Raw genomic sequence first — 26,934 nt, 5'->3', positions numbered from 1 at the left:
GAGGCATTATGTAGGATATGAAAATATGAAAAAGCTACTACTGTGGAAGGGTTATCGTGCATTAATTTACTTGTGTTGATCCTATAAACAATTTAATATAGGTGTAGTTTTTCCAAACCAATGTTGGAGCTCTGGCTCATGGACTAAGAACCAAAAAGAACTGAACCGCTTCCCATCGGGAACCAACCCGGTGGGAAAGGGGGTCTGAGATCCCCAGCTACTCTCCAGCGCTGGGTCTGGGAGTGATCGGTTTTATGTTTTATTACGTCTGAGAGATGCCCGACAGTCTGCCCGCACGCATACACACACAATCATTGTTTTGTTGTTTCCCTCGATAATCATGTGTTACTGAACGATTGTTCTTCTTCTCATTGCGTGACTTGTGAGGCTCCAAAGTGGCAGCGTGGTCTACATCTTCTCTACAACACATTATGGTGAGTCCTGTGGCCGCGGCAGACCCCTGGGTCACACGGGGGATTCCCCCTGAAGCCCTCACTGCTTTGTTTACTGTAAATGACTCACTAGGAGGTGGAGTGAAGTCGTCAAGTGATTGCAAATGCTTAGTGGAAGGATGAGATAAAATACCGCGGACTTCCATCGGAAAATATGTTGTTCCAGGGACCTCCCCATAAGCAAGGATTTGAGTTAGAAACGTTTGCTATATGAGCGAATATATATTCAAAGCTTTGCACCACAAAGCTCGTAGCGGTCTATGAGCCTGTAGATCTACTATTTTCCAATAGCTAAAGTATATCGTACTGCTTAAAACACCAAAGGGGGGTTCCAGCCCAAAATGGGTTAAGTTGCAATTTCACTTCAGTACAAAAGTGTCGGCAACCGAATGCGTTTGCATCTTCAAAAATAGCCAATCTACGTAAATGCTCTTAGTCTCCAGAACTAGACCAGACCTGGCAGTAAAGAGAGGTCCCGCCTTCCCCCCCATTTCCGTTTAGCTTTTGCAGTCACTTCAAATTGTCTTAATGCAAATCTCAAGAATCCAAACCTATCCCGAATGAAGAAAATGAATAAAAATATATATGCTCAACGGAATGACAGCTTTCAGAATTGGCTAGCTCAGGGGTCTGCAACAGGCGGCTCTAGAGCCGCATGCGGCTCTAGAGCACACCCCTAGTGGCTCCCTGTAGCATTAAAAGTAGCAATAAATTATTTTTCATTTATGGTTTCTGTAGGAGGCCAAACGTGACAAGCATTCTTAATATTTATTCTACACATTTTTACAAAATCGGAAAGCTTAACTAAACTAAAATTTGCGTCATAGCATGCGACACACTCAGTGCCGTGCCAGCCAGGTGTCTATTATAAACAAACCGGTGGGTGTGTGAGGCTGCTGCCTGCTACGCTATGGCTTCTACAGGGAGAGAAATAAAGATAGCCGACGAAAAACAGAGGATTTAACAGTTCGTGGACAGAGGCTTTTGCCTTCACAGCCAATGCAGATTGACTGCCTGTATGTTTAATCTGCAGTGAGAAGCTATCAAACAACAAAAAAAGTAATGTTGAACGACATTTCCAGGGAAAGCATGCTAAATTCTGCTAGTTTCGTTGCAACCCGGGAGATAATAAAGTTTGGCAAGCTGCATTACAATGCGTAATTTTCTTTGCGGCTCCAGATAGATTTTGAATTTATTTTTGGTCGAAAATGGCTCTTTCAACATCTTGGGTTGCCGACCCCTGGGCTAGCTAGACTATAATAGTTGGGTCCCTACTAGATTAGAGAGAGAGAGACACAATAATTTGAACCACAAGTAGGGCTGTGAATCTTTGGGTGTCCCACGATTCGATTCAAAATCGATTCTCAATTCAATACATAGGATTTCAGCACAATCTACTCCAGTATTGTGGCATGGAAGCAGAGTACATTTAGTAAAAAAAAAGCTACAAAATGAGTCTAACACTCAGTTACATTTTCTCACTCAGTTACCAGAACAATACATTCAAGTAAAAACAGCTGTAAAATAAATACAATTGGTAGGCTTAGGCTAGCGGTTAGTATATAAATGCACACATGCACAGTAAGCAGAAACCCATAATGGATTGCACAGGCACTTTTGAACTCAATCACTCGTACTAGTGCACAGAGACTAGAGACACACTCAACACTAACGAGGGTCAGCCAAATGCATATCATCTTGGGGGTCCTTGACATGAACGGTTTTGAGAGAACCACTTCTTTGAGATATATGTGGAACTAATAAATATGAAAATAAGGGCTGAAATGGCTAATATATGTTTTATAATTGCGAATGCACTGAGCACTAACTATGAGACCTAGCAGAACATGTCTGTCTGTTTGTGTGTGTGTGTCACGCTGTAACACCACCCGCCCGCCACCAGAGGGCGCAGCTGTATCACACACAAAACACACACACAAAAACATAACTTAAAAAAATTACGTAACTTAAAAAAACTTAACTTAAAAAAAAACTTAACTTAACTTAAATAAACTTAAAAAAACATAAAGAAAATGTAAAAAAAAAAAAACACACACACACGCACGCACGCACACATACACACACTAAAAAATAAATTGAAAAAAAATGTTCGTGCATCTTACTTGTAATAATAATCATAATCTAATCCCTCTGCTCTCTCGTGCAGGTAATTCTCTCTCCTTGTGCTCTGCCTGACTGGCATTGCTTTCCCCCTTCCTTCCTGTCTGTCATGGGGCGTCTGGCGGCGGAAACACAGGCCACTCACCCCAACATGAGGACGTACTACTTCTGCTGCGACGCGGCCAAAGACATGGAGGCGTGGATGAAGGCCATGACGGACGCAGCGCTGGTGCACTCGGAGCCCGTGAAGAGGTTTGTGTACCGGCCTTGACCCCTTTAGGCCCCGAGGACGATTCTATACATTCTAAAATCCTGACGGTTTTCTTAACCCATTCTGACCTGAGATCAGATTCATACAAGGTTTCCACTGGACACACACTGGTCTGATTAACCCATTTAGGCCTGACGTCGAAATTTAAATCATGACAATTTTCTGAAAAACCTCATATGTTTCTATATCCGTGGTTCTCATGTCTATATATACATTTGGACCCCCAAAAGTTATATGTAATACGCCGACACCCATCTGAAAATATGTAGTTCCAGGGACCCCCCTCCCCCCCAGAAGCAAAGATATGAGTTAAAAACGTTCGGAAAGAATATATATTCAAAGATTTGCGGCACATTTTCAAGCTCTTGATTGCTATCAATGAACCCCGGGATCCAAGATGGCCACTTGGCATTTGTTTAGATTTTATCTCGGGATATCTTTTCCCAGATTTCGATTCTAATAAAAAAAACAAGCTTTATTCACTGCCGATAACTAAAGCGTCGCTGATCACGGTTACACAATAGATGTTTCGGGGTGAATACAAAAAAAAAGACTGTGAAAGATTTAACATAATAGGCCTATGCATTTTTTCACTTCGGGTTTTGTCTACTAAAACTATGACAAAACAATGTCATCAACTACTTTTTTTTCACTGACGAAGACTAAATAAAAACTAAGCTATGATGACTAAAGAACTACGACTAAATAAAAAAAGATAGACTAAAATATCAGGGAAGGACGAGTTGACAAGATATCCAGTACAACTAAGTCATGTCGTGTGTGTGTGTGTGTGTGTGTGTGTGTGTGTGTGTGTGTGTGTGTGTGTGTGTGTGTGTGTGTGCGTGTGCGTGTGTGCGTGTGCGTGTGCGCTCGCGCATCACACTCCAAAAATAGCAGAGCTTGTAGATCGCCAATTTCCGGTATAATAGCCCAGGCGACAAATGAGGCTTGTACGACACAGCATCAAGGCCTGCCAACATTTTTTCGATTAAATCAGGGGTCTTTTAATCCATCAAAGATCACAAACTATGGACAGAGGGGAACAGTGAGCCAGCCAGACCATTGATGTCATTATTCATGAGCTCTCTCTCTCTCTCTCTCTCTCTCTCTCTCTCTACACTGCTGTGCATTGAGCCGTTTGTAGACTCTGCAGAAATGCGGAATGAGGTCATGGTGGATGAATGTGTTGTTCCACTGGCCTGCAGAACACATCAGTGTGTGTGTGTGTGTGTGTGTGCAGAACCAGCGGTGGTAGAAGTACTCCAAAGTAAAAGTACAAAAACCCACACATGTAAATGTTAGCAGAGAGACTCAGAGCCTCTGCCTGATGGCCTCAAAAGTCTAATATCTCCCCCGCTCCATAGGGGGGTATCCCTTTGGTCTAGTGGTTAAGATGTTGGACTTTCACACGGGAGACCCGAGTTCGAATCCCGGGCGTTGCATAAACACACCCCGTTACAGGTAGAGGTTTGGCATTCTGAATTGACGTAAATACAAGTACAAATACTCCAGTAAAGTACAGAAGAGTACCTCAAAATTACTACCTGAGTAAATGTACTTTTCACCACTGTGCAGCAGTGTTGATTTCGTCGACTAAAACTAAGACGAAAAATGTCTGACCTGAGATCAGATTCTAAAAATGTCAGTCGTTCTTCGATTTTTCGAAAAATAGCAGACCTACAAGCTCGTAGCGCGCCACTCGGTGGCCACTCCGTCGACTACCTTTTTCCACTGACGAAAACTAAATGGAAACTAAGCTATGGCGACTAAAACTAAGACTAAATATACTGACAATTTCATCAACAAATAAAAACTACACTAAAATGTTTGGAAGGACAAGAGATCCAGTCTAAGTCATTTTACAAAATCTGCCATTACAACGGCATCGAGGCCCGCCAAAACACATTTTAGTCGACTAAATCAACTCTAGATTTAGTCGACTAAAACCTTATGACATTTAGTCGACTAAAACTAGACTAACACTAAAACATTCCAGGTGACTTAACTAAAACTAAATTAAAACCATTCAAAAACAACACTGCCGTGCAGAGCACATTAGTGCATGGCGCTGCTTAATGCTGCTACCTTTGGGGGCGTCTTTTGAAGTTCTGACCATCCAAGGTCAGGCAGCAGCGGGTGTTTGTTATACCAACTAGAACTTGAAAAGGTCAGAGCGAGGTCAAACTCTCTGTGCCGAGAGACGGCGCTGCTGTTTTATTGGACAGCTCCGGTTTCCCCTTTTAATGGCCGGACGCCCTCTGGCACGCAAAAGTGTGCAACACGCACGCACACACACACCCACACACACACACACACACACAGGCATGCGGGCACTCCCCCTTCCTCCGTCAGAAACCATTTATTTTAGACTATATCTACCATATGATAGTTTGAGTATGTGCTAGAATTGGAAGCTTCAGTGCTTCACTGTGTGTGTGTGTGTGTGTGTGTGTGTGTGTGTGTGTGTGTGTGTGTGTGTGTGTGTGTGTGTGTGTGTGTGTGTGTGTGTGTGTGTGTGTGTGTGTGTGTGTGTGTGTGTGTGTGTGTGTGTGTGTGTGTGTGTGTGTGTGTGTGTGTGTGTGTGTGTGTGTGTGTGTGTGTGTGTGTGTGTGTGTGTGTGTGTGTGTGTGTGTGTGTGTGCGTGCGTGCGTGCGTGCGTGCGTGCGTGCGTGCGTGCGTGCGTGCGCGCGCGCGTGCGCTGAGGACCATTTTCCTGGTCCTCACATGACAAATGTTTTATGGTTCAAATTCTCTTTTACAGATGTGTTAACAATAAGATGAAGATTCCGGTTGGTGTTTGGATTACGCTTAGACATTTAGAAGTTCGGTTTTGGGATTAGAGATGGTGTTATGCCTGGTTTACTACAACAAAAAAATAGCCGATCTACAAGCTCACCGTCATGCTATGTTTCAGCTAAGGCCGAATGGCAAACGAAAATGGCATTCATAAAATCGCCGTCCTTGTTAATGTCCCCACAAGTGTGTGTGTGTGTGTGTGTGTGTGTGTGTGTAATATCTGGATAACGCATTAAACAGAGAGGGGCTTCCACATTATTATCGACACGCAGAATTCCCAGAGCTTACAGTCAAAGTAATTTTACTGTATTCATTTATTTTACCTCTTTATATCAACTATTTCTACCTTGATCTGTCCTCGGACAAGAAACCAAACTCATAGCCATTTTGGAAAAAAAGTATCACTTTCTAAGCTTTGAGAATAAAGTCTCTGCTTTGTCTGTGAGTGTCGACATGGACTGGCTCCTCCTCCTGCTCCAGTGTGCAATTTTTACACCGGGACGTGTCAACGCTGTTCCTTATCCCATTCTGACCTGAGATCAGATTCATACGAGGTTTCCACTGGACACACACTGGTCTGATGAACCCATTCTGACCTGAGATCAGATTCTAAAAAATGTCAGTCGTTCTTCGATTTTTCGAAAAATAGCAGACCTACAAGCTCGTAGCGCGCCACTCGGTGGAGCGCTATGAGCTTGTAGATCTGCTATTTTTCAATAGCTAAAGCATAACATGATGCTAACACCAAAATGGGTTCCCGTTCAGAATGGGTTATACCAGTGGTTCCCAAAGTGGGGTCCGGGGACCCCCAGGGGTCCTTGAGGGAGTTCCAGGGGGTCCCCAGCAATTTGGAACCAAATGGACCGTTTTGGGTCTGTAACTCTGAGAGTGTACAGATGGGGTCCATTTCGTTCCATTTGTACCCTCTCGGAGTTAAATGAACATTGATTTTACAATATAAATTGGGGTGCCAGAGATAGAAATGCCATTAAATGGGGGTCCGTACTCCGTAGACTAATGCATGTTTAACTGGGGGGTCCTTGAAATTAAACGGGTTGAGAATTACTGCTAGAGCTGTCAAAATGTAGAAATGGGGGTCCGCAGGTTAATTAGTGTCAAATTTGAGGGTCCTTGACATGAAAAAGAACCACTGCCTTATCCCCATATAGACCGATTCACAGAGGGGTGCCCTGGGCGGCCATTACTGAGGTGTAATCCATGAAGGAGGTGCTCCGTAGGCCAGGTGTAGCTAATCAGTGCTGCTGTGCTTAACCCCTTCTGAACGGGAACCCATTTTGGTGTTGGCATCATGTCGTGCTTTAGCTATTTAAAAATAGCAGATCTACAAGCTTGTAGGTCTGCTATTTTAAATAGCCAAAGCATAACGTAATGCTAACACCAAAAGGGGTTCCCGCCTAAAATGGGTTATATATATAGGGCTTAGCTGATTGCTTGTCACGATGACGATGCCAGGCGGATATATCCATATATGGAGTTCTATAATAATAACCATGATGTCACTAGATGTCTGGGTCTTCTCCATACATGGAGCTCTAGGTGAAAGCCTTCGTTACAGTACCTTTAATAGTATGTGTCCTTGTATGTCCTCGTGTGATCAATTGTCAATCACAGCTTTTTGTATGACAAGTCAGATGTCATAATCGCGACAGCCCTACTGACTAGCTGTGTGTGTGTGTGTGTGTGTGTGTGTGTGTGTGTGTGTGTGTGTGTGTGTGTGTGTGTGCGCATGTGTGTGTGTGTGTGTGTGCTAGGTCGGACAGGCTGACGGTAGAGCAGTGTGGACCACAGGAGGTAAACTCCGTTCCCAACCATCTTCACCACCACCACCACCACCAGTTGGCAGCGTCGCAACCCGAAACGCACCACAACAACAACAACGACGAAATGGACCGACACAACGGAGAGGCGGAGCAGCAGGAAGGACCGCCCACCACTCCCGACTCTGCCCCCTCGCCTGTGATCCCCGACTCCGCCCCCAATAACCCCGCCCCCTGCTCCGCCAGCCCCGCCCCTTCCGCCGAGGACGAGAAGAGGCAGCAGGAGGCGGAGCGCTACGGTTTCCATAGAGATGACCAATCGCCACTCACCAAGGTTAGTGGAGTTTTTTTTTATGGGTTGCGAGTAATATCCCTTTCTCATTAGCAGGCAACAGAGCAGCACTATCCCTCTCTCTGTTTCTGGCGCCCCCTACTGCTACTAATAGTCATATACTGGTGCTCATTAACGTCGCATACAGTACAGGTCACATACATAGGTGAACCAACACATAGGTGTACACGGACATTGCTGGTTGTAGGAGTGGTTGCACCACTCAAAAAATAAAACAGATTCCATGAATCTCTTTCATTTCATTTATTTCATTTATTAAAACACTTTCCCTCCCATTCACGAGTTACACAAGTTAATTGATTGCAGAGCAGCTTCCCTCCCAATGAAGAGTTACACGAGTTTCGTTTCATTGTGTATTAAGACGTACAGGGTTTCCATCGGACAGAGTGTGATAGGTGACGCGTCACCGGAAACAACATCCCGTCGCACTGGCATGCAAAGGGTTCTGGGAAATTGAGTTTATATGCATTCCAATGGAGGCGGTGCGGTGCTTCTTCAAATCATGATGATAATAATAAGAAGAAGAAGTAGTGAATATTGCAGATCTTAATTGTGACGCGTAGTGAGCTTGTAGATCTGCTATCTTCACTGATTTGCGTCCCGGGGAGACGGGAGAGACATCACATTTCTCTTTTTGGGTGTTCAAGCTAAAAGTTTGATTAGTTTGATAGTTTATTATTTTTGATTAGATACATTTCCTATCCTACATTATACACCACACTGCATTTTGAGCTTTTAGATCTGCCATGTTTGCTATTATTTGAATTTAAATCCAGAATATTTGTTTTTGCAATTTTTCAATTGGAATCCTGAAAAGTTATTTATTTTTAATTTAATTTCAAATGCCTTTCAAATGCCATTAATTATAGTAATGTTAACTTCATAAACTAAACACAAATATATTGGACATTAAAAAATAGCAATACAATAACATTTTAATACTACTCATTAAGCGACTCATTTAGACTGAAGTCATTAAAGTGGGTCATGTTTTGAAATCATCAGAATTCTGATATTGACCTGAGATCAGACCTGAGATCAGATCAGACCTATAGTCCTGATTGGCTGCCTCGTAAGCCAATGGCACGGCAAGCAACGGACCCATCGTCTGAAAACGGCGCGAAGAGTCAAAACACCCACACGCTCCCGGGGACTACGCGTGTGGGAAAACAAAGGATACGAATCATCAACCGTACGAATTCCATTCGATTCAACGTGCGCGCCGTCGCCGTTTCATAACAAACAGAGGAGGGAGACGATCGGGGGAAGACGCACAACGGAGTCACCGCTTGTAGTTTATTTTTGTACGACGACGTGTTTTCAAAACACAAAATGCCAATAAACTTAAAGGGATTGTGACATTTTTTTAGGTTTTCTAATCTCAATTGCACCCAAAAAACATGAACTTTTAACATTCAGTAGATTTTCTGTGATCTGGGGTTTTCTGGCTCAAACAGGTGCTCTGATTTGCCGGCAGTAAGTGACATCACTTACTGCAAATCCCATATATGTCAATGGGATTTGCCAGCAGATGACACTGTTTCACTGTGTTGCCTGTTTTCATTGTAGCTCAAAAGGCCCAAAAAACCCCAAAGAAAACTTCAGACCACAGAAAATCCACTGAATGTTCAAAGTTCAGGTTTTTTGGGTGTAATTGAGGTCATAAAACCTAAAAGAAAAAGAAATGAAAATTAATGTCATAAAACCTTTAAAACCACAATCGTTCAACTTTGTCGTTCGCCCAGATCAACAGCGTCAAGCAGCAGCAGCAGCAGCCGGCGACGCCCCCCCCAGGCCAGGCCGACGCCCTCCTCCCCCAGGCCAGGCCGACGCCCTCCGGCTCGCCGCGCGCCGCCACCCCCGCGGAGGCCGACGCCCTCCCCCACCACTACTACCGCCCCCCGGCGGAGGTAAACGGGGGCGGCGACCACAGCCCCACCGAGACCATGACGGACGGAGGCGGAGCCCCAAACATGAGGAGCGCCACCCCCTGTCGCCTTGACAACGAGGGGGGAGGGCGGAGCCTGAGCAGGACCAACTCCATGCAGCAGCTGCAGCAGTGGGTCCGGACGCAGCAGAGAGGGCGCTGCCCCGACGACGACACCAGGAGGTTGGTGTCTTTTTAGTCTGACCTGAGATCAGATTCATACGAGGTTTCCACACTGGACACACACTGGTCTGATTAACCCATTCTGACCTGAGATCAGATTAAAAAAAATGTCAGTCGTTCTTCGATTTTTCAAAAATAGCAGACCTACAAGCTCGTGAATGAGCTTGTAGATCTGCTATTTTTCAATAGCTAAAGCATAACGTGATGCTAACACCAAAATGGGTTCCCGTTCAGAATGGGTTAATTCAGTTTTAGTCACATCTTTTAGTCACCTGGAATGTCTTAGAGTTTAGTCTAGTTTTTTCCACTTGCTGAAAATAGCCGATCTGCGACGCGCTGTGGGCTTGTAGATCGGCTATTTTCAGCATGCAACCAAGTGTAAAATGACTTATACTGCGCCTCTTGTCCACTATAGTCCCTTCCTAACACTTTAGTCTAGTTTTTATTTGTTGAGAAAATTCTCAATACATTTAGTCTTAGTCGTAGTCATCATAGCCTAGCTTTTACGTAGTTTCCATTTAGTTTTCGTCGGTGGAAAAAGGTAGTCGACTGACTTTTTCCGTCTTAGTTTTAAGTGCTCGACAGAGTCGAACGTAATCGGCGCAAGAATACATAAGCAACGCTGGGTGAGAGAAATTCCTCCCTTGCGTTGCGTCGGTAACGTCTCGCGTCTCGCTCCGTCGGGTTGAGATCTGATCCCAAGCCAACGCAACCAAATTGCTTGCGTTGCGTACCTTACCGTCGAGGACACCCTGCCCACCTGGAGGCAGCAGAGAGAGAGAGCAATAAGACTTTTCCTCTTCTGCTCGACCGCTCTTGAAAGAGGACAACACTTCCTGCCGGCACGTTGAGTTGTAAACGTAAACACGACCGGCATGGATATATCACATCGGAAGTTAAACAGGACAACGTGACGTCAGCGTTCGAAGCACTGCTTTGCAAACTCGTCTGTGATTATCAGGCCTGGACTGACGTTATGTCCAGTGGGCATAAATGGGCCGCCCCAAAGAATGGGCCGCCCCGCCATTGCTTTAATATGTTTTTGGGCCAAATGTTTGCCCTTTGACCCAGTCCAGTTCAGCCCTGCTTTTCAGACGAGAACTCAGCGGAATTAGAGCGGAGAGAGAGTGTGTGTGTCTCCTAATCCCATGCCTCCATTTGGTGACAATTTGACCGTTTACAGACGCGACCAACAAACCGTGTTTTCCGTTGCTGATGTTCATCCACTAGCGGCTTCCTTTGACAATGAATGGTAGACTGCAATCTGCCCCGTGTGAACGCGATTACAGCACTAGCAAAAGACGCAAAACGTTGTCGTGGTGTGAGCTTGTAGATGGCAGTATATAGCCTTAGCCTGGCTAATAAGTCACAACACCGCCAGCAGGCTTTTTCGGCTGATTCGGTCTGGCTTATTAGCCAGGCTAATATAGCCTATACTTCGATTGATGATATAGTGTAAAACTCATTATATACAGTTATAACTACATCTCAACTCTCAACAAAGAATAAAGTGGCACGTGACGTCAGTACAGTTTATACAATCTCTAAAAAAAAATAACGCATCACATCCATGTAATAAAATACACCGACTGCCATCTAGTGGGCGAGTAGATGCTTGCACATTAAAGATTATAATAGACCGACGTAAACCATGCAAGAAACGCAAAGGAGTCTGCATGTCTAAAATAACCTTGCGTTTTTTGTGTCCGTTTGACTCCCCCCCCCCCCCCCCCCCCCCCCCCCGACGCAAGGAACAAAACGGACTGCGTAGAGGCCTTTAGTCGACGAAATCAACACTGTTGGTTATGCCAGTGGTTCTCACACCGGCTCCACGATGTCATGGACACTGGGCTCACTTCCTTCCTGGACTGCAATTCCCATAATGCTTTGGTCCACTGCTCCTCCTTGTGCATGGGGTGAGGGCTGTCTCACTGAGACAACATGTAGTCCAGGAAATAAGTGAGCCCAGTGTCCATCCATGACATCATGGAGCCCACGGACACCTTGAAATACTGAAATATCTAAAAAACACATATTAACCCCAAAATAAGATTGCAAAAGGGCCCTTTAAGGCTAAAACGTGGATGATCAGTCGTAGGGTGTGTGTGTGTGTTAGTGGGGTTCCGTCTCCATGTTAAATTTTGTTGTCATTTACAACTCATGTAAAAGTTTCACTTTCAGTACTAATTTGAAGGTGAGGGTCTATAGAACCATTTTGGTTCGAGTGGCAATCACCAAAATAAAGTAATTGGCCTATAGGGGGCGTAGTCAGGTGCCAACCCCCATCAGCCCTACCAAAATATGTAAACTGTTGTAACCTTTGATTAAATTATCCAATCTGAACATATGATATATGTATGGATTCACAATCAGGAGTAGCATTTGGTACTTAAACCTTAAAGTTAGATATTGGAATATAATACACCACTCCTGTGTTATATTTGTTTATTTAATTCTTCTTTAGTTATACTATGTACTGCCACTATAGGGGGAAGAGTAGCAGGTGTGTCTTAATTGTTCAGACTTGGTAGCTTGTTAGTTATAAGACTAAGCATACTGCAGAAGAGCATGAGCTGCACTGATTGCTCTATTGTGGTATTGATATTTTGAAGGTAAACATGAACATAAAAACATTGAAGTTAAACATGTCATGAAGGATCCTAAAGTGTTTTTTATGAATATGGATAGTCATGTGGGATAAGTGGCCAAAGTACTACATCCCAATAGTATGAGCTAGCATTAACCAAAGTAGCCTGTAGCTATAGCACAGGCTAAAACTAAAGGCTAGCTACAGTATAGCAATTATGCTGAGGATTGTGTTTTCATTATTTTCATTATTATTACAATGGTAAATGTGAATGTAGCTATATGTATTGCTGACTGTTGTATCTATTAATATGTTGAGGCAAACTGTTAAATACAAAAGTTATATAATAATATAGTAATCTAATATTTTCTATATTTTTTCATGATATGACCCTAACAGAAAACTAAACCTGGATAAAGTATTTGTCTGTTATGGCTGGGACAACGAAATGGCAGTTGTGCATTTTGTGCCAAAAGCAAACTGAGGAAAGACTTGTTTGCCCTCTTGCAAATCCAGTTGCCAGTCGTAGAGAAGGAGCCTACACAGACATCATAGGCCTTGCAAGTCAGTTCAGAGCAATTGACTCTTCTCCCCACCCAGACGTTGAACTTCCAGATGCAGAATCCATGAAGCTAACTCGTGCATTCTGGCATACAACGTGTCCGCATCTGTATAGGGCAACAGCACTTGACAGTACAAAAAAAAGGCATTCTGGAGGTGCTGTGGCATTGGCAAGAAGATCATGCCGGACTGGTGCACCTGTTAATCGTAATAAATGTCTCTTTTGTGGTGAAGAAACATATGCAGCAGACCATTCGTTACAGAAGGTAGAACTCACCCAAGAGATAAACGACAAGGCAGTTGCGCTGGGAGAAGACCGTATCGTGGCACTCCATGACTATCCATATTCATAAAAAACACTTTAGGATCCTTCATGACATGTTTAACTTTTTTGCTTACCTTCAAAATATCAATACCACAATAGAGCAATCAGTGCAGCTCATGCTCTTCTGCAGTATGCTTAGTCTTATAACTAACAAGCTACCAAGTCTGAACAATTAAGACACACCTGCTACTCTGCCCCCTATAGTGGCAGTACATAGTATAACTAAAAAAATAAAATAAACAAATATAACACAGGAGTGGTGTATTATATTCCAATATCTAACTTTAGTTCCCCACATATGTACTGCATTGTCTCATTTGAGTGAAATATTATATATTGTCTTATTATATGTATTTTGTTTTTTCCAATTAGTCATTCATGATAACATAGGTATAGGCACCAACATCACCATTCTAGGTTCAACAGGATAGAAGTTAGGCGTAATGTAGTAATTCAATGTACATTGGCAGCCATCTTTATTTTGTTTCTATCAGATTATTCAAAACATTAATATTTGAAATCCAGTTGATTCCTCACACAGGATTAACTTGATATAGCAAGAAAAACAAAGAAAAAACAGCAATATAAGAAAATTAAGACATTTTTCAAATAAACATAATTCCGATTTTGGCCATTTTGGAAATTTGGCAAAAGAAAAAATATTTTTTAATTTGTAGACTTGCCACTCGAACTAAAATTGTTCTATAGGTCATTATCTACAAATTAGAAGTGAAAGTTAAACTTTTGTTGAGTTGTAAATGACGGTCTGTCTAGGGACCCCACTACTAGTTTTTAGCTCGTTTTCCTGCTATTTTTGTGGATATACACCAATACTGGGTGGAAACAAATATTATATGTCTAATACCAAATGCTACTCCTGATTGTGAATCCATACATATATCATATGTTCAGATTGGATAATTTATCAAAAGTTACAACAGTTTACATATTTTGGTAGGGCTGATGGGGGTTGGCACCTGACTACGCCCCCTATAGGCCAATTATTTTATTTTGGTGATTGCCACTCGAACCAAAATGGTTCTATAGACCCTCACCTTCAAATTAGTACTGAAAGTGAAACTTTTACATGAGTTGTAAATGACAACTAAATTTAACATGGAGACGGAACCCCACTATGTGGTTGTACACAGCTGGTAGTGAGGTGTTGCAGATTCCTGCAGAATACTGCCACCTCCTGGCATGAAGTGGAGAAAATATAGGATTTTTTTTTCCTTTCACAGCTGATCTCCTCGCATCAGGTCACACACGAGTCGACACGACACCTCACAATAGATCAAAACATGGCACGGTTTCCCATATGAAACTATTTGCTTTAGTACTGCTTAAATCATGAAGAATGTCAGGGACATGGCATCTAGTCCGGACACACATGCACACGGTACTGTCTCACCTCTCCATGGTCTTCATGGTCAGACATGCAGCGTCCTGTCTCACCTCCTCGTGGTCAGACAGACAGACAGACAGATAGACAGACAGTCGTCAGTCTAATGCAGTGCAGCCACAGTGTGCTGATGCAGCAGCACTAGATCCAATAGCAGCCCAGACACTGTGGAACTGATGCCTGCTGCTGACTCATCTCTCTCTCTCTCTCTCTCTCTCTCTCGCTATCTCTCTCTGCGCCTGTCTGTCTGCCTGTCTGTCTGCGCAATGGGAGTGGTCGTCTATAGTTATCAGAATGTCACTGGTTTGCCTCCTGGCCTGCACAGCAAGTCACTGAATTCCAGGTGGCACAGCAGTGCCTGCCTGGGAGAAAGAGAGAGAGAGAAAGAAACATGGTTTAACTTTAAACGTTAACCCATTTAGTCTTCTAAATCCTGGCAGTTTTCTGAATAACCCCATGTTTCTATGTCAGTCGTTCTCAAACATTTTCATGTCAAGGTCCCCCAAGATTATTATGTAATTGGCCGCCGACCCCCCATCTGAAAATATGTTGTTCCCTCCCAGAAGCATACATTTTCACGATTTTTCAAAAATATCAGACCTACAAGCTCATAGCGCAGCACAGAGTGCCGCGCTATGAGAAACTGTGAAAATGTGCCTCTTTGAATATTGTTACAGAGTCAACGTTTTTTTAAGTCAAATCTTTGCTTCTGGGGCGGTCCCTGGAACAACATATTTTCAGATGGGGGTCGGCGGCCAAACACATATACTTTTTAGGGTCCTTGACATAAAATATTGAGCACCACTGATATAAAAACATTATATTTCAGTCAAAACTATCGTGATTTAGAAGACTGTTTTTAAATTCCGACGTCAGGCCTAAATGGGTTAAACCTCCTCCTTCTCATGTCTCCCACAGTGTCTCCTCCTACCAGACTCTTCCCAGGAACATGCCCTCCAGCCACAGGGGGGCACTCTACAGCGACACGGGCTACCGCTCCATGCCCCGAGGCAGCATGGCCCAGAGGGACAGCATCTGCAGCATGAGCCCCTCCCTCTACGACCACGCCCTGTTGGGCCCCGCCTCTCCATATGACCACGCCCTGGGAGGCCCCTCCCCCCAGTATGACCACGCCCTGTTGGGCCCCCCCTCCCAGTACGACCACACCCAGTGGTATGCCTGTAGTAGAGTTATTTTACGTCGTGATTGTTTTGAGATCAACACAATTGTTTGGAATCCTTTCAATGCATCTGTATGGATTTATCTATTGGGAAAAGAATAGCTGGACCCAGTGGCGTGCACAGATAGACACTAGGGGGTGCTAAAGCGCCCACGCCCTTTTGGCAATGTGCCCTTTAAAAAAATAAAAAATACATTTGTACAGTGTACACTCTACAGTATGTGGACCATGGTGACATTGATCAATTATTGATAAAAAAGCTTCCAATATATTATTTAGGCCCCAAAATCTATACATCTCACACTATTAAGGCAACCGGCCGGTTCCACGCGCTGCACAAGGTGCCCTTCTTATCATTGAGCACCTGCCCCTCTAAATGTCTGTGCACGCCACTGGCTGATCTACAAGCTCACAATGTGAGCTCATTCACTGATGAACGCTGGATACTAGCCGAAGCGTTTGTCTTCGACCCATCATGCAAGAATGAAAACTAAAATGCAGTCTTGTTGTTACCTCTATTTACGGTGGTCACAAGAAAATGTATACATTGTGAACTTGTACATCGGCTACAATTGTTGAACTCTTTCTTTCTGTCTTTCTTTTCTTTCTTTCTGTCTTTCTTGGTCTTTCAGTTTTTTCTTTGTCTTTCTGCTTTTCTTTATTCGTAATTTCGTATGTATGTTTAAAAAGCCTGAAAGGCAAACAGAAATGTGTTTTTTTATTGATTTGTTCCAATGTTTAAATTTACAATTGCAATTGTAAATTCAATCGTTATTCTTCATTACTTCTGACAATTTAGCGTACATTTCCTCATAGTTGGCCAGGTAGCCCACTTAACTCTGTCTCCTCATGCTAACCGGCCCACCCAGTTAACTAAACTCTCCCCATGGTTTCAGGCCCACCCAGCTAACTAAACTCTCCTCGTGCTAACGGGCCCACCCAGCTAACTAAACTATCCTCATGCTAACATGCCCACCCAGCTAACTAAACTATCCTCATGCTAACAGGCCCACCCAGCTAACTAAACTCTCCTCATGCTAACAGGCCCACCCAGCTAACTAAACTCTCCTCATGCCCACCCAGCAAAAAAGAGGGGGAAAAAACATGCCCACCCAGCTAACTAAACTCCTCATGGTTGCAGGCCCACCCAGCTAACTAAACTTCCATTATGGTTTCAGGCCCACCCAGCTAAGTAAACTCTCCTCATGGTTTCAGGCCCACACAGCTAACCAAACTCCATGTGGTTTCAGGCCCACCCAGCTAACTAAACTATCTATGGTTTCAGGCCCACCCAGTTAACTAAACTCTGTGGTTTCAGGCCCACCCAGTTAACTAAACTCTCTATGGTTTCAGGCCCACCCATCTAACTAAACTATGTGTTTTCAGGCCCACCCAGTTAACTAAACTCCTCATGGTTTCAGGCCCACCCAGCTAACTAAACTCTCCCCGTGCTAACAGGCCCACCCAGCTAACTAAACTCTCCCCGTGCTAACAGGCCCACCCAGTTAACTAAACTCTCCCCGTGCTAACAGGCCCACCCAGTTAACTAAACTCTCCCCGTGCTAACAGGCCCACCCAGTTAACTAAACTCCTCATGGTTTCAGGCCCACCCAGCTAACTAAACTCTCCCCGTGCTAACAGGCCCACCCAGCGGCGGCCCGTGAGAGACGCCACCTTGTGGCAGCTGTACGAGTGGCAGCAGCGCCAGGCGTACTGCCGCGGCCCGCCAGGAGGGGGCAGCGGCGGCGGACTCTACGCCAACAACATGCCCGGCCCCAAGACCATGGTGGACCTGTCGGAGCGCGTGCCGCACGGCCCCTCCATCCCCCCCTCGCCCTCACACGGCTCTCTCTCCATGTACGGCGGGGGCTACCCCTCCCCCCTGCGCTCCTACAACATGAGCAGCGCGCGCTCGGAGGGACCCTCCCCCGTGTACCGCGGCGTCGGAGGGGGGGACGCCAGCGTGGACAGACGCCACAGGATGCACGCCACCAAGGTGACGACTTGTTGCACACCGGTGGGGGACAAAGTATCGGTGTTGACACTATTTGTACCCCACACGTCTCCAGACGTCAAGGGAGCCCATGACTTCTGGGTCTTTTTTTTTATGATATAATGCCGGATCGCTAAAATCGATTCACTTTTGTTTACTGCCCGACGGAACTGTCTCTTTACTCTAAATCTACAGCGCTCTCCATGTCATCATTTCTGACTTAACCCATTCTGAACGGGCACCCATTTTGGTGTCAGCATCATGTTATGCTTTAGCTATTTAAAAATAGCAGATCTACAAGCTCATATCGCGCCACCGAGTGTCGCGATACGAGCTTGTAGGTCTGCTATTTTTGAAAAATCGAAGAACGACTGACATTTTTAGAATCTGATCTCAGGTCAGAATGGGTTCATCAGACCAGTGTGTGTCCGGCGGAAACCTCGTATGAATCTGATCTCAGGTCAGAATGGGTTAACCAGTCATCTTGTTTGGAATATAAACGCTTCCAGAGAGAGTTGAGATGTGACGGTGCAAATATACCTCGCAGTTTTTGGGGGGGGGGGGGGAATGGAATGGCTTTTCAGAGTAAAATCTGCCGCAAGTGCCTTTTTATTCTGGAAAAAAAAAAAATGAAAAACGGCATACTGGAAGTGTTAATTTCGTCAGCTAAAACTATGACAAAATGTATTGGGTCACTTTTCACTGGTAAAAATGAAATAAGAACTAAGCTATGATGACTAAACCTATGACTAAATAAGTTGTCAATTTTGTCAAAAAAATTTAAGACTCGAGAGGGACTCCAGTAGAACTAAGACAAGTCATTGTATGCTTTGCTGCGTGTGGGTGTTAAGCTTGTAATCTACAAGCTTGTAGATCTGCTATTTTCGGTATGCAGCTAAGCATACATCAGGCATTACTATGACAGATACTATCTGTCAAAACACATTTTAGTTGACTAAATCAACTGTACATATATATTTGACTAAAATGTTATGATATTTAGTCAACTAAAACCAGACAAGAACTAAAACATTTCAGATGACTCAAATGTGACTAAAACATTGTTCATTTCTATGTTTTAGTTTTTAGTTTCCCCTGGGTTGTAAGTTACTAAACGAGTCCAGTTTAATGTAAAAACAGTTATCTGGTATTCAGTGAATGTATTCTAAACTAAATGTGTTACAATAATAAACCAGCATTAGTTTTCACAGCAGAAACCTGGTGTTTTACTTTAACCCATTCTGACCGGGCACCCATTTTGGTGTCAGCATCGTGTCATGCTTTAGCTATTTAAAAATAGCAGATCTACAAGCTCGTATCGCGCCACCGAGTGGCGCGATACGAGCTTGTAGGTCTGCTATTTTTGAAAAATCGAAGAACGACTGACATTTCTAGAATCTGATCTCAGGTCAGAATGGGTTAATCAGACCCAGTGTGTGTCCAGTGGAAACCTCGTATGAATCTGATCTCAGGTCAGAATGGGTTAACGGATTCCGTACATAGGACGGGGTCCCAACCGACACGTCCTAGCGCATCCTCAATGATACCGGGCGAGATAAGAATATTCTGAATTGTTTCCTTTTTTTTTGTCAGTTCGCCTTTCGGCTACCGTATGCTACGCTCTGCACTAAAATTAGCTTACCGTTGACTTAGCTGTTAGCGCGGTGGAAAGAATGACTCGTCTCTCCTAATCCAGGGCGCTCTCCGTGGTTATGAACAGATCGATATACGGGCGCTTCATTTCTGCTCCTCATCCGTCTCTCCCGCAAAATATGAAAGCTGTTTTTAAATTAAAACGATCGCAATGTAAGCTAGCAATGTAAAGTAAAGTTTATTTTTAGTAGATTGTTTCCGGGTCGTGGGTTTCAGAGTAAAAGCGACCAGACAACTCTGGCACCCCAGAGCTCCTATTTTGAAGAACTTCCGGCACCGATTGATGACACAAAGATGGATCCCAACCTACTGTTTTCGGAAACACTGATCTGTATGAAATAGTTTGTACATTATTTCATCGAAAGCATCCCTGAGAATGTAAATGAACACTAAACGTGTCTTCATGTGTTCAGTATGCGTATCCAGGTGACAGGAGGGCGTCGCCAGCAGGTCTCCCAGTCCAGAACCTCAGCACTCAGTCTCTGCAAGGGAAAACTGTGAGTTCACTACTGTACAACCTCCATGTTCACTGAAGCCTACTGTACAACCTCCATGTTCACTAAAGCCTACTGTAGAACCTCCATGTTCACTAAAGCCTACTGTAGAACCTCCATGTTCACTAAAGCCTACTGTAGAACCTCCATGTTCACTACAACCTACTGTACAACCTCCATGTTCACTAAAGCCTACTGTACAACCTCCATGTTCACTAAAGCCTACTGTACAACCTCCATGTTCACTAAAGCCTACTGTACAACCTCCATGTTCACTAAAGCCTACTGTAGAACCTCCATGTTCACTACAACCTACTGTACAGCCTCCATGTTCACTATTATAGCACCTCCATGTTCACTACAACCTACTGTAGAACCTCCATGTTCACTAAAGCCTACTGTAGAACCTCCATGTTCACTACAACCTACTGTACAACCTCCATGTTCACTACAACCTACTGTACAACCTCCATGTTCACTAAAGCCTACTGTACAACCTCCATGTTCACTACAGCCTACTGTAGAACCTCCATGTTCACTACAACCTACTGTAGAACCTCCATGTTCACTACAACCTACTGTAGAACCTCCATGTTCACTACAACCTACTGTACAACCTCCATGTTCACTAAAGCCTACTGTACAACCTCCATGTTCACTAAAGCCTACTGTACAACCTCCATGTTCACTACAGCCTACTGTAGAACCTCCATGTTCACTAAAGCCTACTGTACAACCTCCATGTTCACTACAACCTACTGTACAACCTCCATGTTCACTACAACCTACTGTACAACCTCCATGTTCACTACAGCCTACTGTAGAACCTCCATGTTCACTACAGCCTACTGTAGAACCTCCATGTTCACTACAACCTACTGTAGAACCTCCATGTTCACTACAACCTACTGTACAACCTCCATGTTCACTACAACCTACTGTACAACCTCCATGTTCACTACAACCTACTGTACAACCTCCATGTTCACTACAGCCTACTGTAGAACCTCCATGTTCACTACAACCTACTGTAGAACCTCCATGTTCACTACAGCCTACTGTAGAACCTCCATGTTCACTACAGCCTACTGTAGAACCTCCATGTTCACTACAACCTACTGTAGAACCTCCATGTTCACTACAGCCTACTGTAGAACCTCCATGTTCACTACAACCTACTGTAGAACCTCCATGTTCACTACAGCCTACTGTAGAACCTCCATGTTCACTACAGCCTACTGTAGAACCTCCATGTTCACTACAACCTACTGTACAACCTCCATGTTCACTACAACCTACTGTACAACCTCCATGTTCACTACAACCTACTGTACAACCTCCATGTTCACTATTGTAGCACCTCCATGTCCACTACAACATACTGTAGAACATCCATGTTCACTATTATAGCACCTCCATTTGCACAACAACCTACTGTAGAACCTCCATGTTCACTATTATAAAACCCCCATGTTCACTACAACCTGCTGTAGAACCTCCATGTTCACTACAACCTACTGTACAACCTCCATGTTCACTATTATAGCACCTCCATGTTCACTACAACCTACTGTAGAACCTCCATGTTCACTACTGTAGAACCTCTATGTTCACCATTATAGCACATCACTATTAAAGAGCATAAATGTTCACCATCGTGACGTCAGTGTTCTCCGCTGGTTTCTACTGGGGAGGGAAGCTCTCAACGCATCGTGCTGCGACGCGTTGTGAGCTTGTAGATCTGCTATTTTTGCTATTTTTGTTCCAAAAGTGACCTCCTACAGGATTTCAGCCCCTAGCCCCTCTAACACTCCCTGCCTAGGTCCACTGTATGTATTACTGTTTGCAGTGATTTCGTTTTTTTCCCACATGGTGAGTAATATTTCCGTCCTGTGTATTTGTGAGCTTTTACACCCTCTTATGTCCAGTGACGTGGTTGACGTAGTGAAAGCCATAAATCCATCATGGCCAACTGACGTAATGACACTCTCCCCTGAAATTGGGAGCATAATAATAACAAAATGTAGCAAACTTTTAGCATTTTTGGCTAACGGCTGATGTAATCTACCAAAAACCGCCCGAAATCTGCGCGTGCACGGGTGATCATGCACGCGTGCCGTCTTTATGTGCATCGCTGCGTAAAATGCGATCTTTTGGGCTTGATTAGAGCTTAATTTGACTTAGTTATGAAAATAAACGATGATAGCTTAGCATTCCGGACATCAGACTGTCTGTCTGAATTCAGAAAGCTAGTGGATGTTGTGATGCGTACAACCGGAAATGACATCGTCAGATTTGCTCGATTTGGTCAAAATAGGCATAATGGTGCGTTCCCGCCACCTGGTGCCAATAATATATATTACATTATGATTGCCGTGTGTGAAAGAGATGTATAAAATATATCACAGATTTTTCTTTTGGCATTAAAATGACAAATTTAAACATGAATAGTGTTGGCAGAATTATCAATTCAATGTTAAATTAGGTTGGTCAGTAAGGGGGTTAATGTGCCGCTCTTTACTTTCCAGTAATGTCTGGTCTGTGCGGGCCAGTCGCAAAAGACATACTTTATTGTGTCAATTATTCCTAACCATTTAGAAAAGCAATAAGCCACGTGAGCTTGTGGTGATTTTACGACGGCGAAAGTGGTTCCGAAGCCCCTTGAGTTTCCTACAAGTCTTAGCCGTATCCACGGAAATTGAAACCTACAGTAAAAGTTACGGTACCAGCACGCAGTCTCCCTTTCCTCTGGTGTGACCGGACCTTCTTTCATCCTCCGACTCGTGTAGAGATGAAAGACAGACTCGTGTGCAGTATATTAAACATGCATCACGTGATTTACTTGTTACCTGTATCATGTGCACACCTTATTAATGCTTGAATAATCGATTGGTTGGTTGATTGATTGATTGAAAAGTATTAATTAAGTTTGTGTGTCATGTACATAACGTATAGTGATGCATGTTGATGCTGATGGGACCCTGAGTGCATGACTCCTCTGCAACACTCTCCTCCCCTCTCTCTCTCTTCCCCTCCTCTATTCTCCTCTCCTCCCCTCTCTCTCTCTTCCCCTCCTCTGTTCTTCTCTCCTCCCCTCTCTCTCTCTTCCCCTCCTCTATTCTCCTCTCCTCCCCTCTCTCTCTCTTCCCCATCTCTATCCTCCTCTCCTCCCCTCTCTCTCTCTTCCCCTCCTCTGTTCTCCTCTCCTCCCCTCTCTCTCTCTTCCCCTCCTCTATCCTCCTCTCCTCCCCTCTCTCTCTCTTCCCCTCCTCTGTTCTCCTCTCCTCCCCTCTCTCTCTCTTCCCCTCCTCTATCCTCCTCTCCTCCCCTCTCTCTCTCTCTTCCCCTCCTCTGTTCTCCTCTCCTCCCCTCTCTCTCTCTTCCCCTCCTCTATCCTCCTCTCCTCCCCTCTCTCTCTCTTCCCCTCCTCTGTTCTCCTCTCCTCCCCTCTCTCTCTCTTCCCCTCCTCTGTTCTCCTCTCCTCCCCTCTCTCTCTCTCTTCCTATCCTCTCCTCCCCTCTGCTTCTCTCTCTCAACTCTCCCCTCCTCTGCTCTCCTCTCCTATACTCTCTCCTCTCCTTTGCTCTCCTCTCATCCTCTCCTCTCCCTTGCTCTCCTCCTCTGTTCTCCTCCCCTCTCCTCTCCTCTCCCCCTCTGCTCTGCTCCTCTCCTCCCTTCTCCTCTCCTCTCAGTCAGAGGAGTTAACCTTGCTGTTAATAGCGTTGCGTCGGCAGCAGGCTGAACTAAACAGCGTCAGAGCCAACACTGTAGCCCAGCTTATGCAGCTAGACCTGGACACGGGCAGCAACGCCAAGGTCAGGCCAGCAGAGGTCGCCAATGCACCGTTGTGTGTGTGTGTGTGTGTGTGTGTGTGTGTGTGTGTGTGTGTGTGTGTGTGTGTGTGTGTGTGTGTGTGTGTGCGTGTGCGGTTTTCATTCACCATGGATCATTCATCTCTATCCAGTTCAGTCCAGAGTATTTTGGGGTGTCCTCATGCCGGGGTGCCGTAATGCCCCACTGCTGCAGTGAGACGCTTTTCTGAGTTATAAATAGTGAATCATAATCATATTTGAACTGGGGACTGCCCAAAATAATCATATTTGAACTGGGGACCGCCCAAAATAATCATATTTGAACTGGGGACCGCCCAAAATAATCATATTTGAACTGGGGACCGCCCCAAATTATCATATTTGAACTGGGGACCGCCCAAAATAATCATATTTGAACTGGGGACCGCCCAAAATAATCATATTTGAACTGGGGACCGCCCAAAATAATCATATTTGAACTGGGGACCGCCCAAATTAATCATATTTTAGCTAAGCAATTCGTAGGAATCAAGGCATTGCATTTTATTTGACGGCTGTTTTCGCACTTTTTGCTTCACTTTCTATTTCTATTCACAATTCTACTCTGGCGGGTATAAGTACATTCTTCGCCATGCGCTTTCAACTGTGCGCCCCCATCGGTTGGCGCATTCTGATACATTATAACTCTATGATAAAATGGCCACAGATCGGATTAAAGCGCCTTTTTTATTGAACAATGCGGAAGATACGGGTGCTTATACCCACATCCGTGGCCCTGGGGTGAGCGCTTTATGAACATGTATGTAGACGTCGGGAAAAGTGCGTCAAACAGGTTGAAGTTCGACAGTTGACAGACGAGCGCCATGTGAAATCCTCTCGTATTCCTAATAAAAAGTCAACTTTCCGAGGGCGAGTGAACGACTGCGTTCCAGATGTCCTTCTGATGGATTTTTGTTGGCTGTCAATATTTCTATCATCCAACAAATCGCTCTGAAAGTGATAAGAACGGATTGTACGCTATATATAACTCTTATCGGGAAGGCCATTTTTTTTTCCTCCAGGGGAATTCTCTCATCCCTGCAGTCCCTCTCTCATTGCACTGCAGCGCCAAACCAGCAGTCACTATCTTTAATTGTTAATTGGTTATGTCGATTTGCAATCTTCCTTCATTCTTTATCGCACCCTATTGTGTTTGAAATGCTGCCTCTGCTTTCCTTTATTCATCTTTCTATTGTGACGTTTCGTGTGTGTGTGTGTGTGTGTGTGTGTGTGTGTGTGTGTGTGTGTGTGTGTGTGTGTGTGTGTGTGTGTGTGTGTGTGTGTGTGTGTGTGTGTGTGTGTGTGTGTGTGTGTGTGTGTGTGCACGCGCGGGCGGGCGGGCGGCGGGCTGGATGTAATCCCTTCCTCTGTCTGACTCTTCTTTCCTCTTCTTTTTCTTATCTTCCGCTAATTGAAGGACTTCCTGTCTCCTCAGCCTCAAAGGAACATGCACTATTTGGACAACCAGGTGTGTGGTCCGACCTTAACACATTTAGACCTGAGGTCTTCTATGTCCTGACAGTTTTCTTTAAAAACGCATGTCTCTATGTCAGTGATTCATTTTCATGTCAAGGACCTCCAAAAATATATGTCATTGGCAGCCGACACCCCCCCCCCATCTGAAAATATGTTGTTCCAGGGACACCACAGAAGCAAAGATTTGAGTTAAAAATGTTCGCTTTGAAAGAAGATATGTTCAAGGATTCGCACCAAACATATTTTTTCAACACCAAAAGGGGTTCCCGCCCAGAATGGCTTAACACATTGATGTAAAATGACGTAATCTCCTAACGCATGACTGCCATTGACCTAAAATGATGTATTTTCCTGTTTTCAGTTATTCCACTAGAGGATACTCTTTGCCAAACTATGAATGATGCTACTTTATGACTTCCAGAGAAGAATTATCTTTAACCCATTCTGACCTGAGATCAGATTCTAAAAATGTCTTCTACATCCTGACAGTTTTCTGAAAAAGCTATGTTTCTATGTCAGTAGTTCTTAGATTTTTCAAAAATAGCAGACCTACAAGCTGCTATGAGCTTGTAGATCTGCTATTTTTCAATGGCTAAAGCATAACATAATGCTAACGGCAAAATGGGTTAACTGTCCAACCCTAACCCGGGAAATCACATGATCCAAACAGTCTCCAGCCTGTCCACTTCAATGCTAAAGGATGTATGAAGTGCAACCTATCTCTGATTTACTTTCCCAGATTGGGTTTTTGGTAAAAATAAAAAAATAAACGAGCCATATTCAACTGCAGATAACTAAAGAACGGAAGTTCGCAACGCCATTGTTTTTTCTTCACCGGACCATAGAGGCCCATTTATTTATTTGTGTATTTATTTATTTATTTATTTGTACCACTTTTTCTCCCGAATAGAGAACATCTGATATCAATATGTCTGACGTGACATGTCTGACGTCAATATCGGTAGAGGGCGCTAAGTCCGCGGGTTTGTGTCCTTTTGTATTTGTATTGTAATCGCAATAAGGGGGATTTTAGATCGTGTCACATAAGAACTGTGTTTGAAAAATAAACACAGCATCCCGGCGGCGGTTCCATGCACTCACATGGATATGAAGAATCAACTGACGGCGAGAAAACGCTATTCTATTCTTACTGCTGCCGAATTTAGTTACATTTTCGCTAGATATACAGACTGTATCAAATATGACTGACTGTCGTAAACGTGTGGGTGGTGGGGTACTCCCTGGTGGCAAGCTAGCAGGCTTATTGTAAGTTGATGTGCACGCTTATGATGGTTTTGAATGAGGATAGGTGTTCTAGCGTTTATCCTTCTTTTAGACCTGTTACACCTATATGTTGTTGTTTTCAAGCTGGGAACATATCTGACATTTATGTTGTTGCTATATATCGCTGTTTTTGGGCAGAAACCACTTATCTCCATATTCTAACCTTTTCTTTTTGTAAATTAGCGCCCTAGTTGATCATACTATAGTGTCAGAGTATCAAAAGTAGCAGACCCACATAAAGCTTGCGA

General features: G+C 44.1%; 1 protein-coding gene across 6 annotated transcripts in view; it reads left to right on the top strand.

The window, feature by feature from the left end:
• LOC310857629 (pleckstrin homology domain-containing family A member 5-like) overlaps positions 1 to 26,934 on the top strand; it is a 252,185-nt gene that overhangs the window by 38,551 nt on the left and 186,700 nt on the right. For 4 of the 6 annotated variants that reach the window (XR_014569161.1, XM_083763383.1, XM_083763379.1 and 1 more), the window contains exons 7-13: positions 2,710 to 2,825; positions 7,413 to 7,752; positions 9,516 to 9,880; positions 15,674 to 15,928; positions 17,577 to 17,931; positions 19,995 to 20,078; positions 25,344 to 25,394. Coding sequence is in view for 5 of the 6 variants with exons in the window: in XM_083763383.1 (XP_083619509.1) it covers positions 2,710 to 2,825; positions 7,413 to 7,752; positions 9,516 to 9,880; positions 15,674 to 15,928; positions 17,577 to 17,931; positions 19,995 to 20,078; positions 25,344 to 25,394 (1,566 nt within the window). In the remaining variant the exon portion in view is untranslated. The remainder of the gene's footprint in view (positions 1 to 2,709; positions 2,826 to 7,412; positions 7,753 to 9,515; positions 9,881 to 15,673; positions 15,929 to 17,576; positions 17,932 to 19,994; positions 20,079 to 25,343; positions 25,395 to 26,934) is intronic. The other 2 variants (XM_083763380.1, XM_083763381.1) reach the window with 2 other exon arrangements.

The sequence above is a fragment of the Protomyctophum parallelum genome (assembly GCF_964188405.1).
Source record: "Protomyctophum parallelum genome assembly, chromosome: 4".
NCBI lineage: Eukaryota > Metazoa > Chordata > Actinopteri > Myctophiformes > Myctophidae > Protomyctophum > Protomyctophum parallelum.
This window is presented reverse-complemented; position numbering and strand designations above follow the sequence as displayed.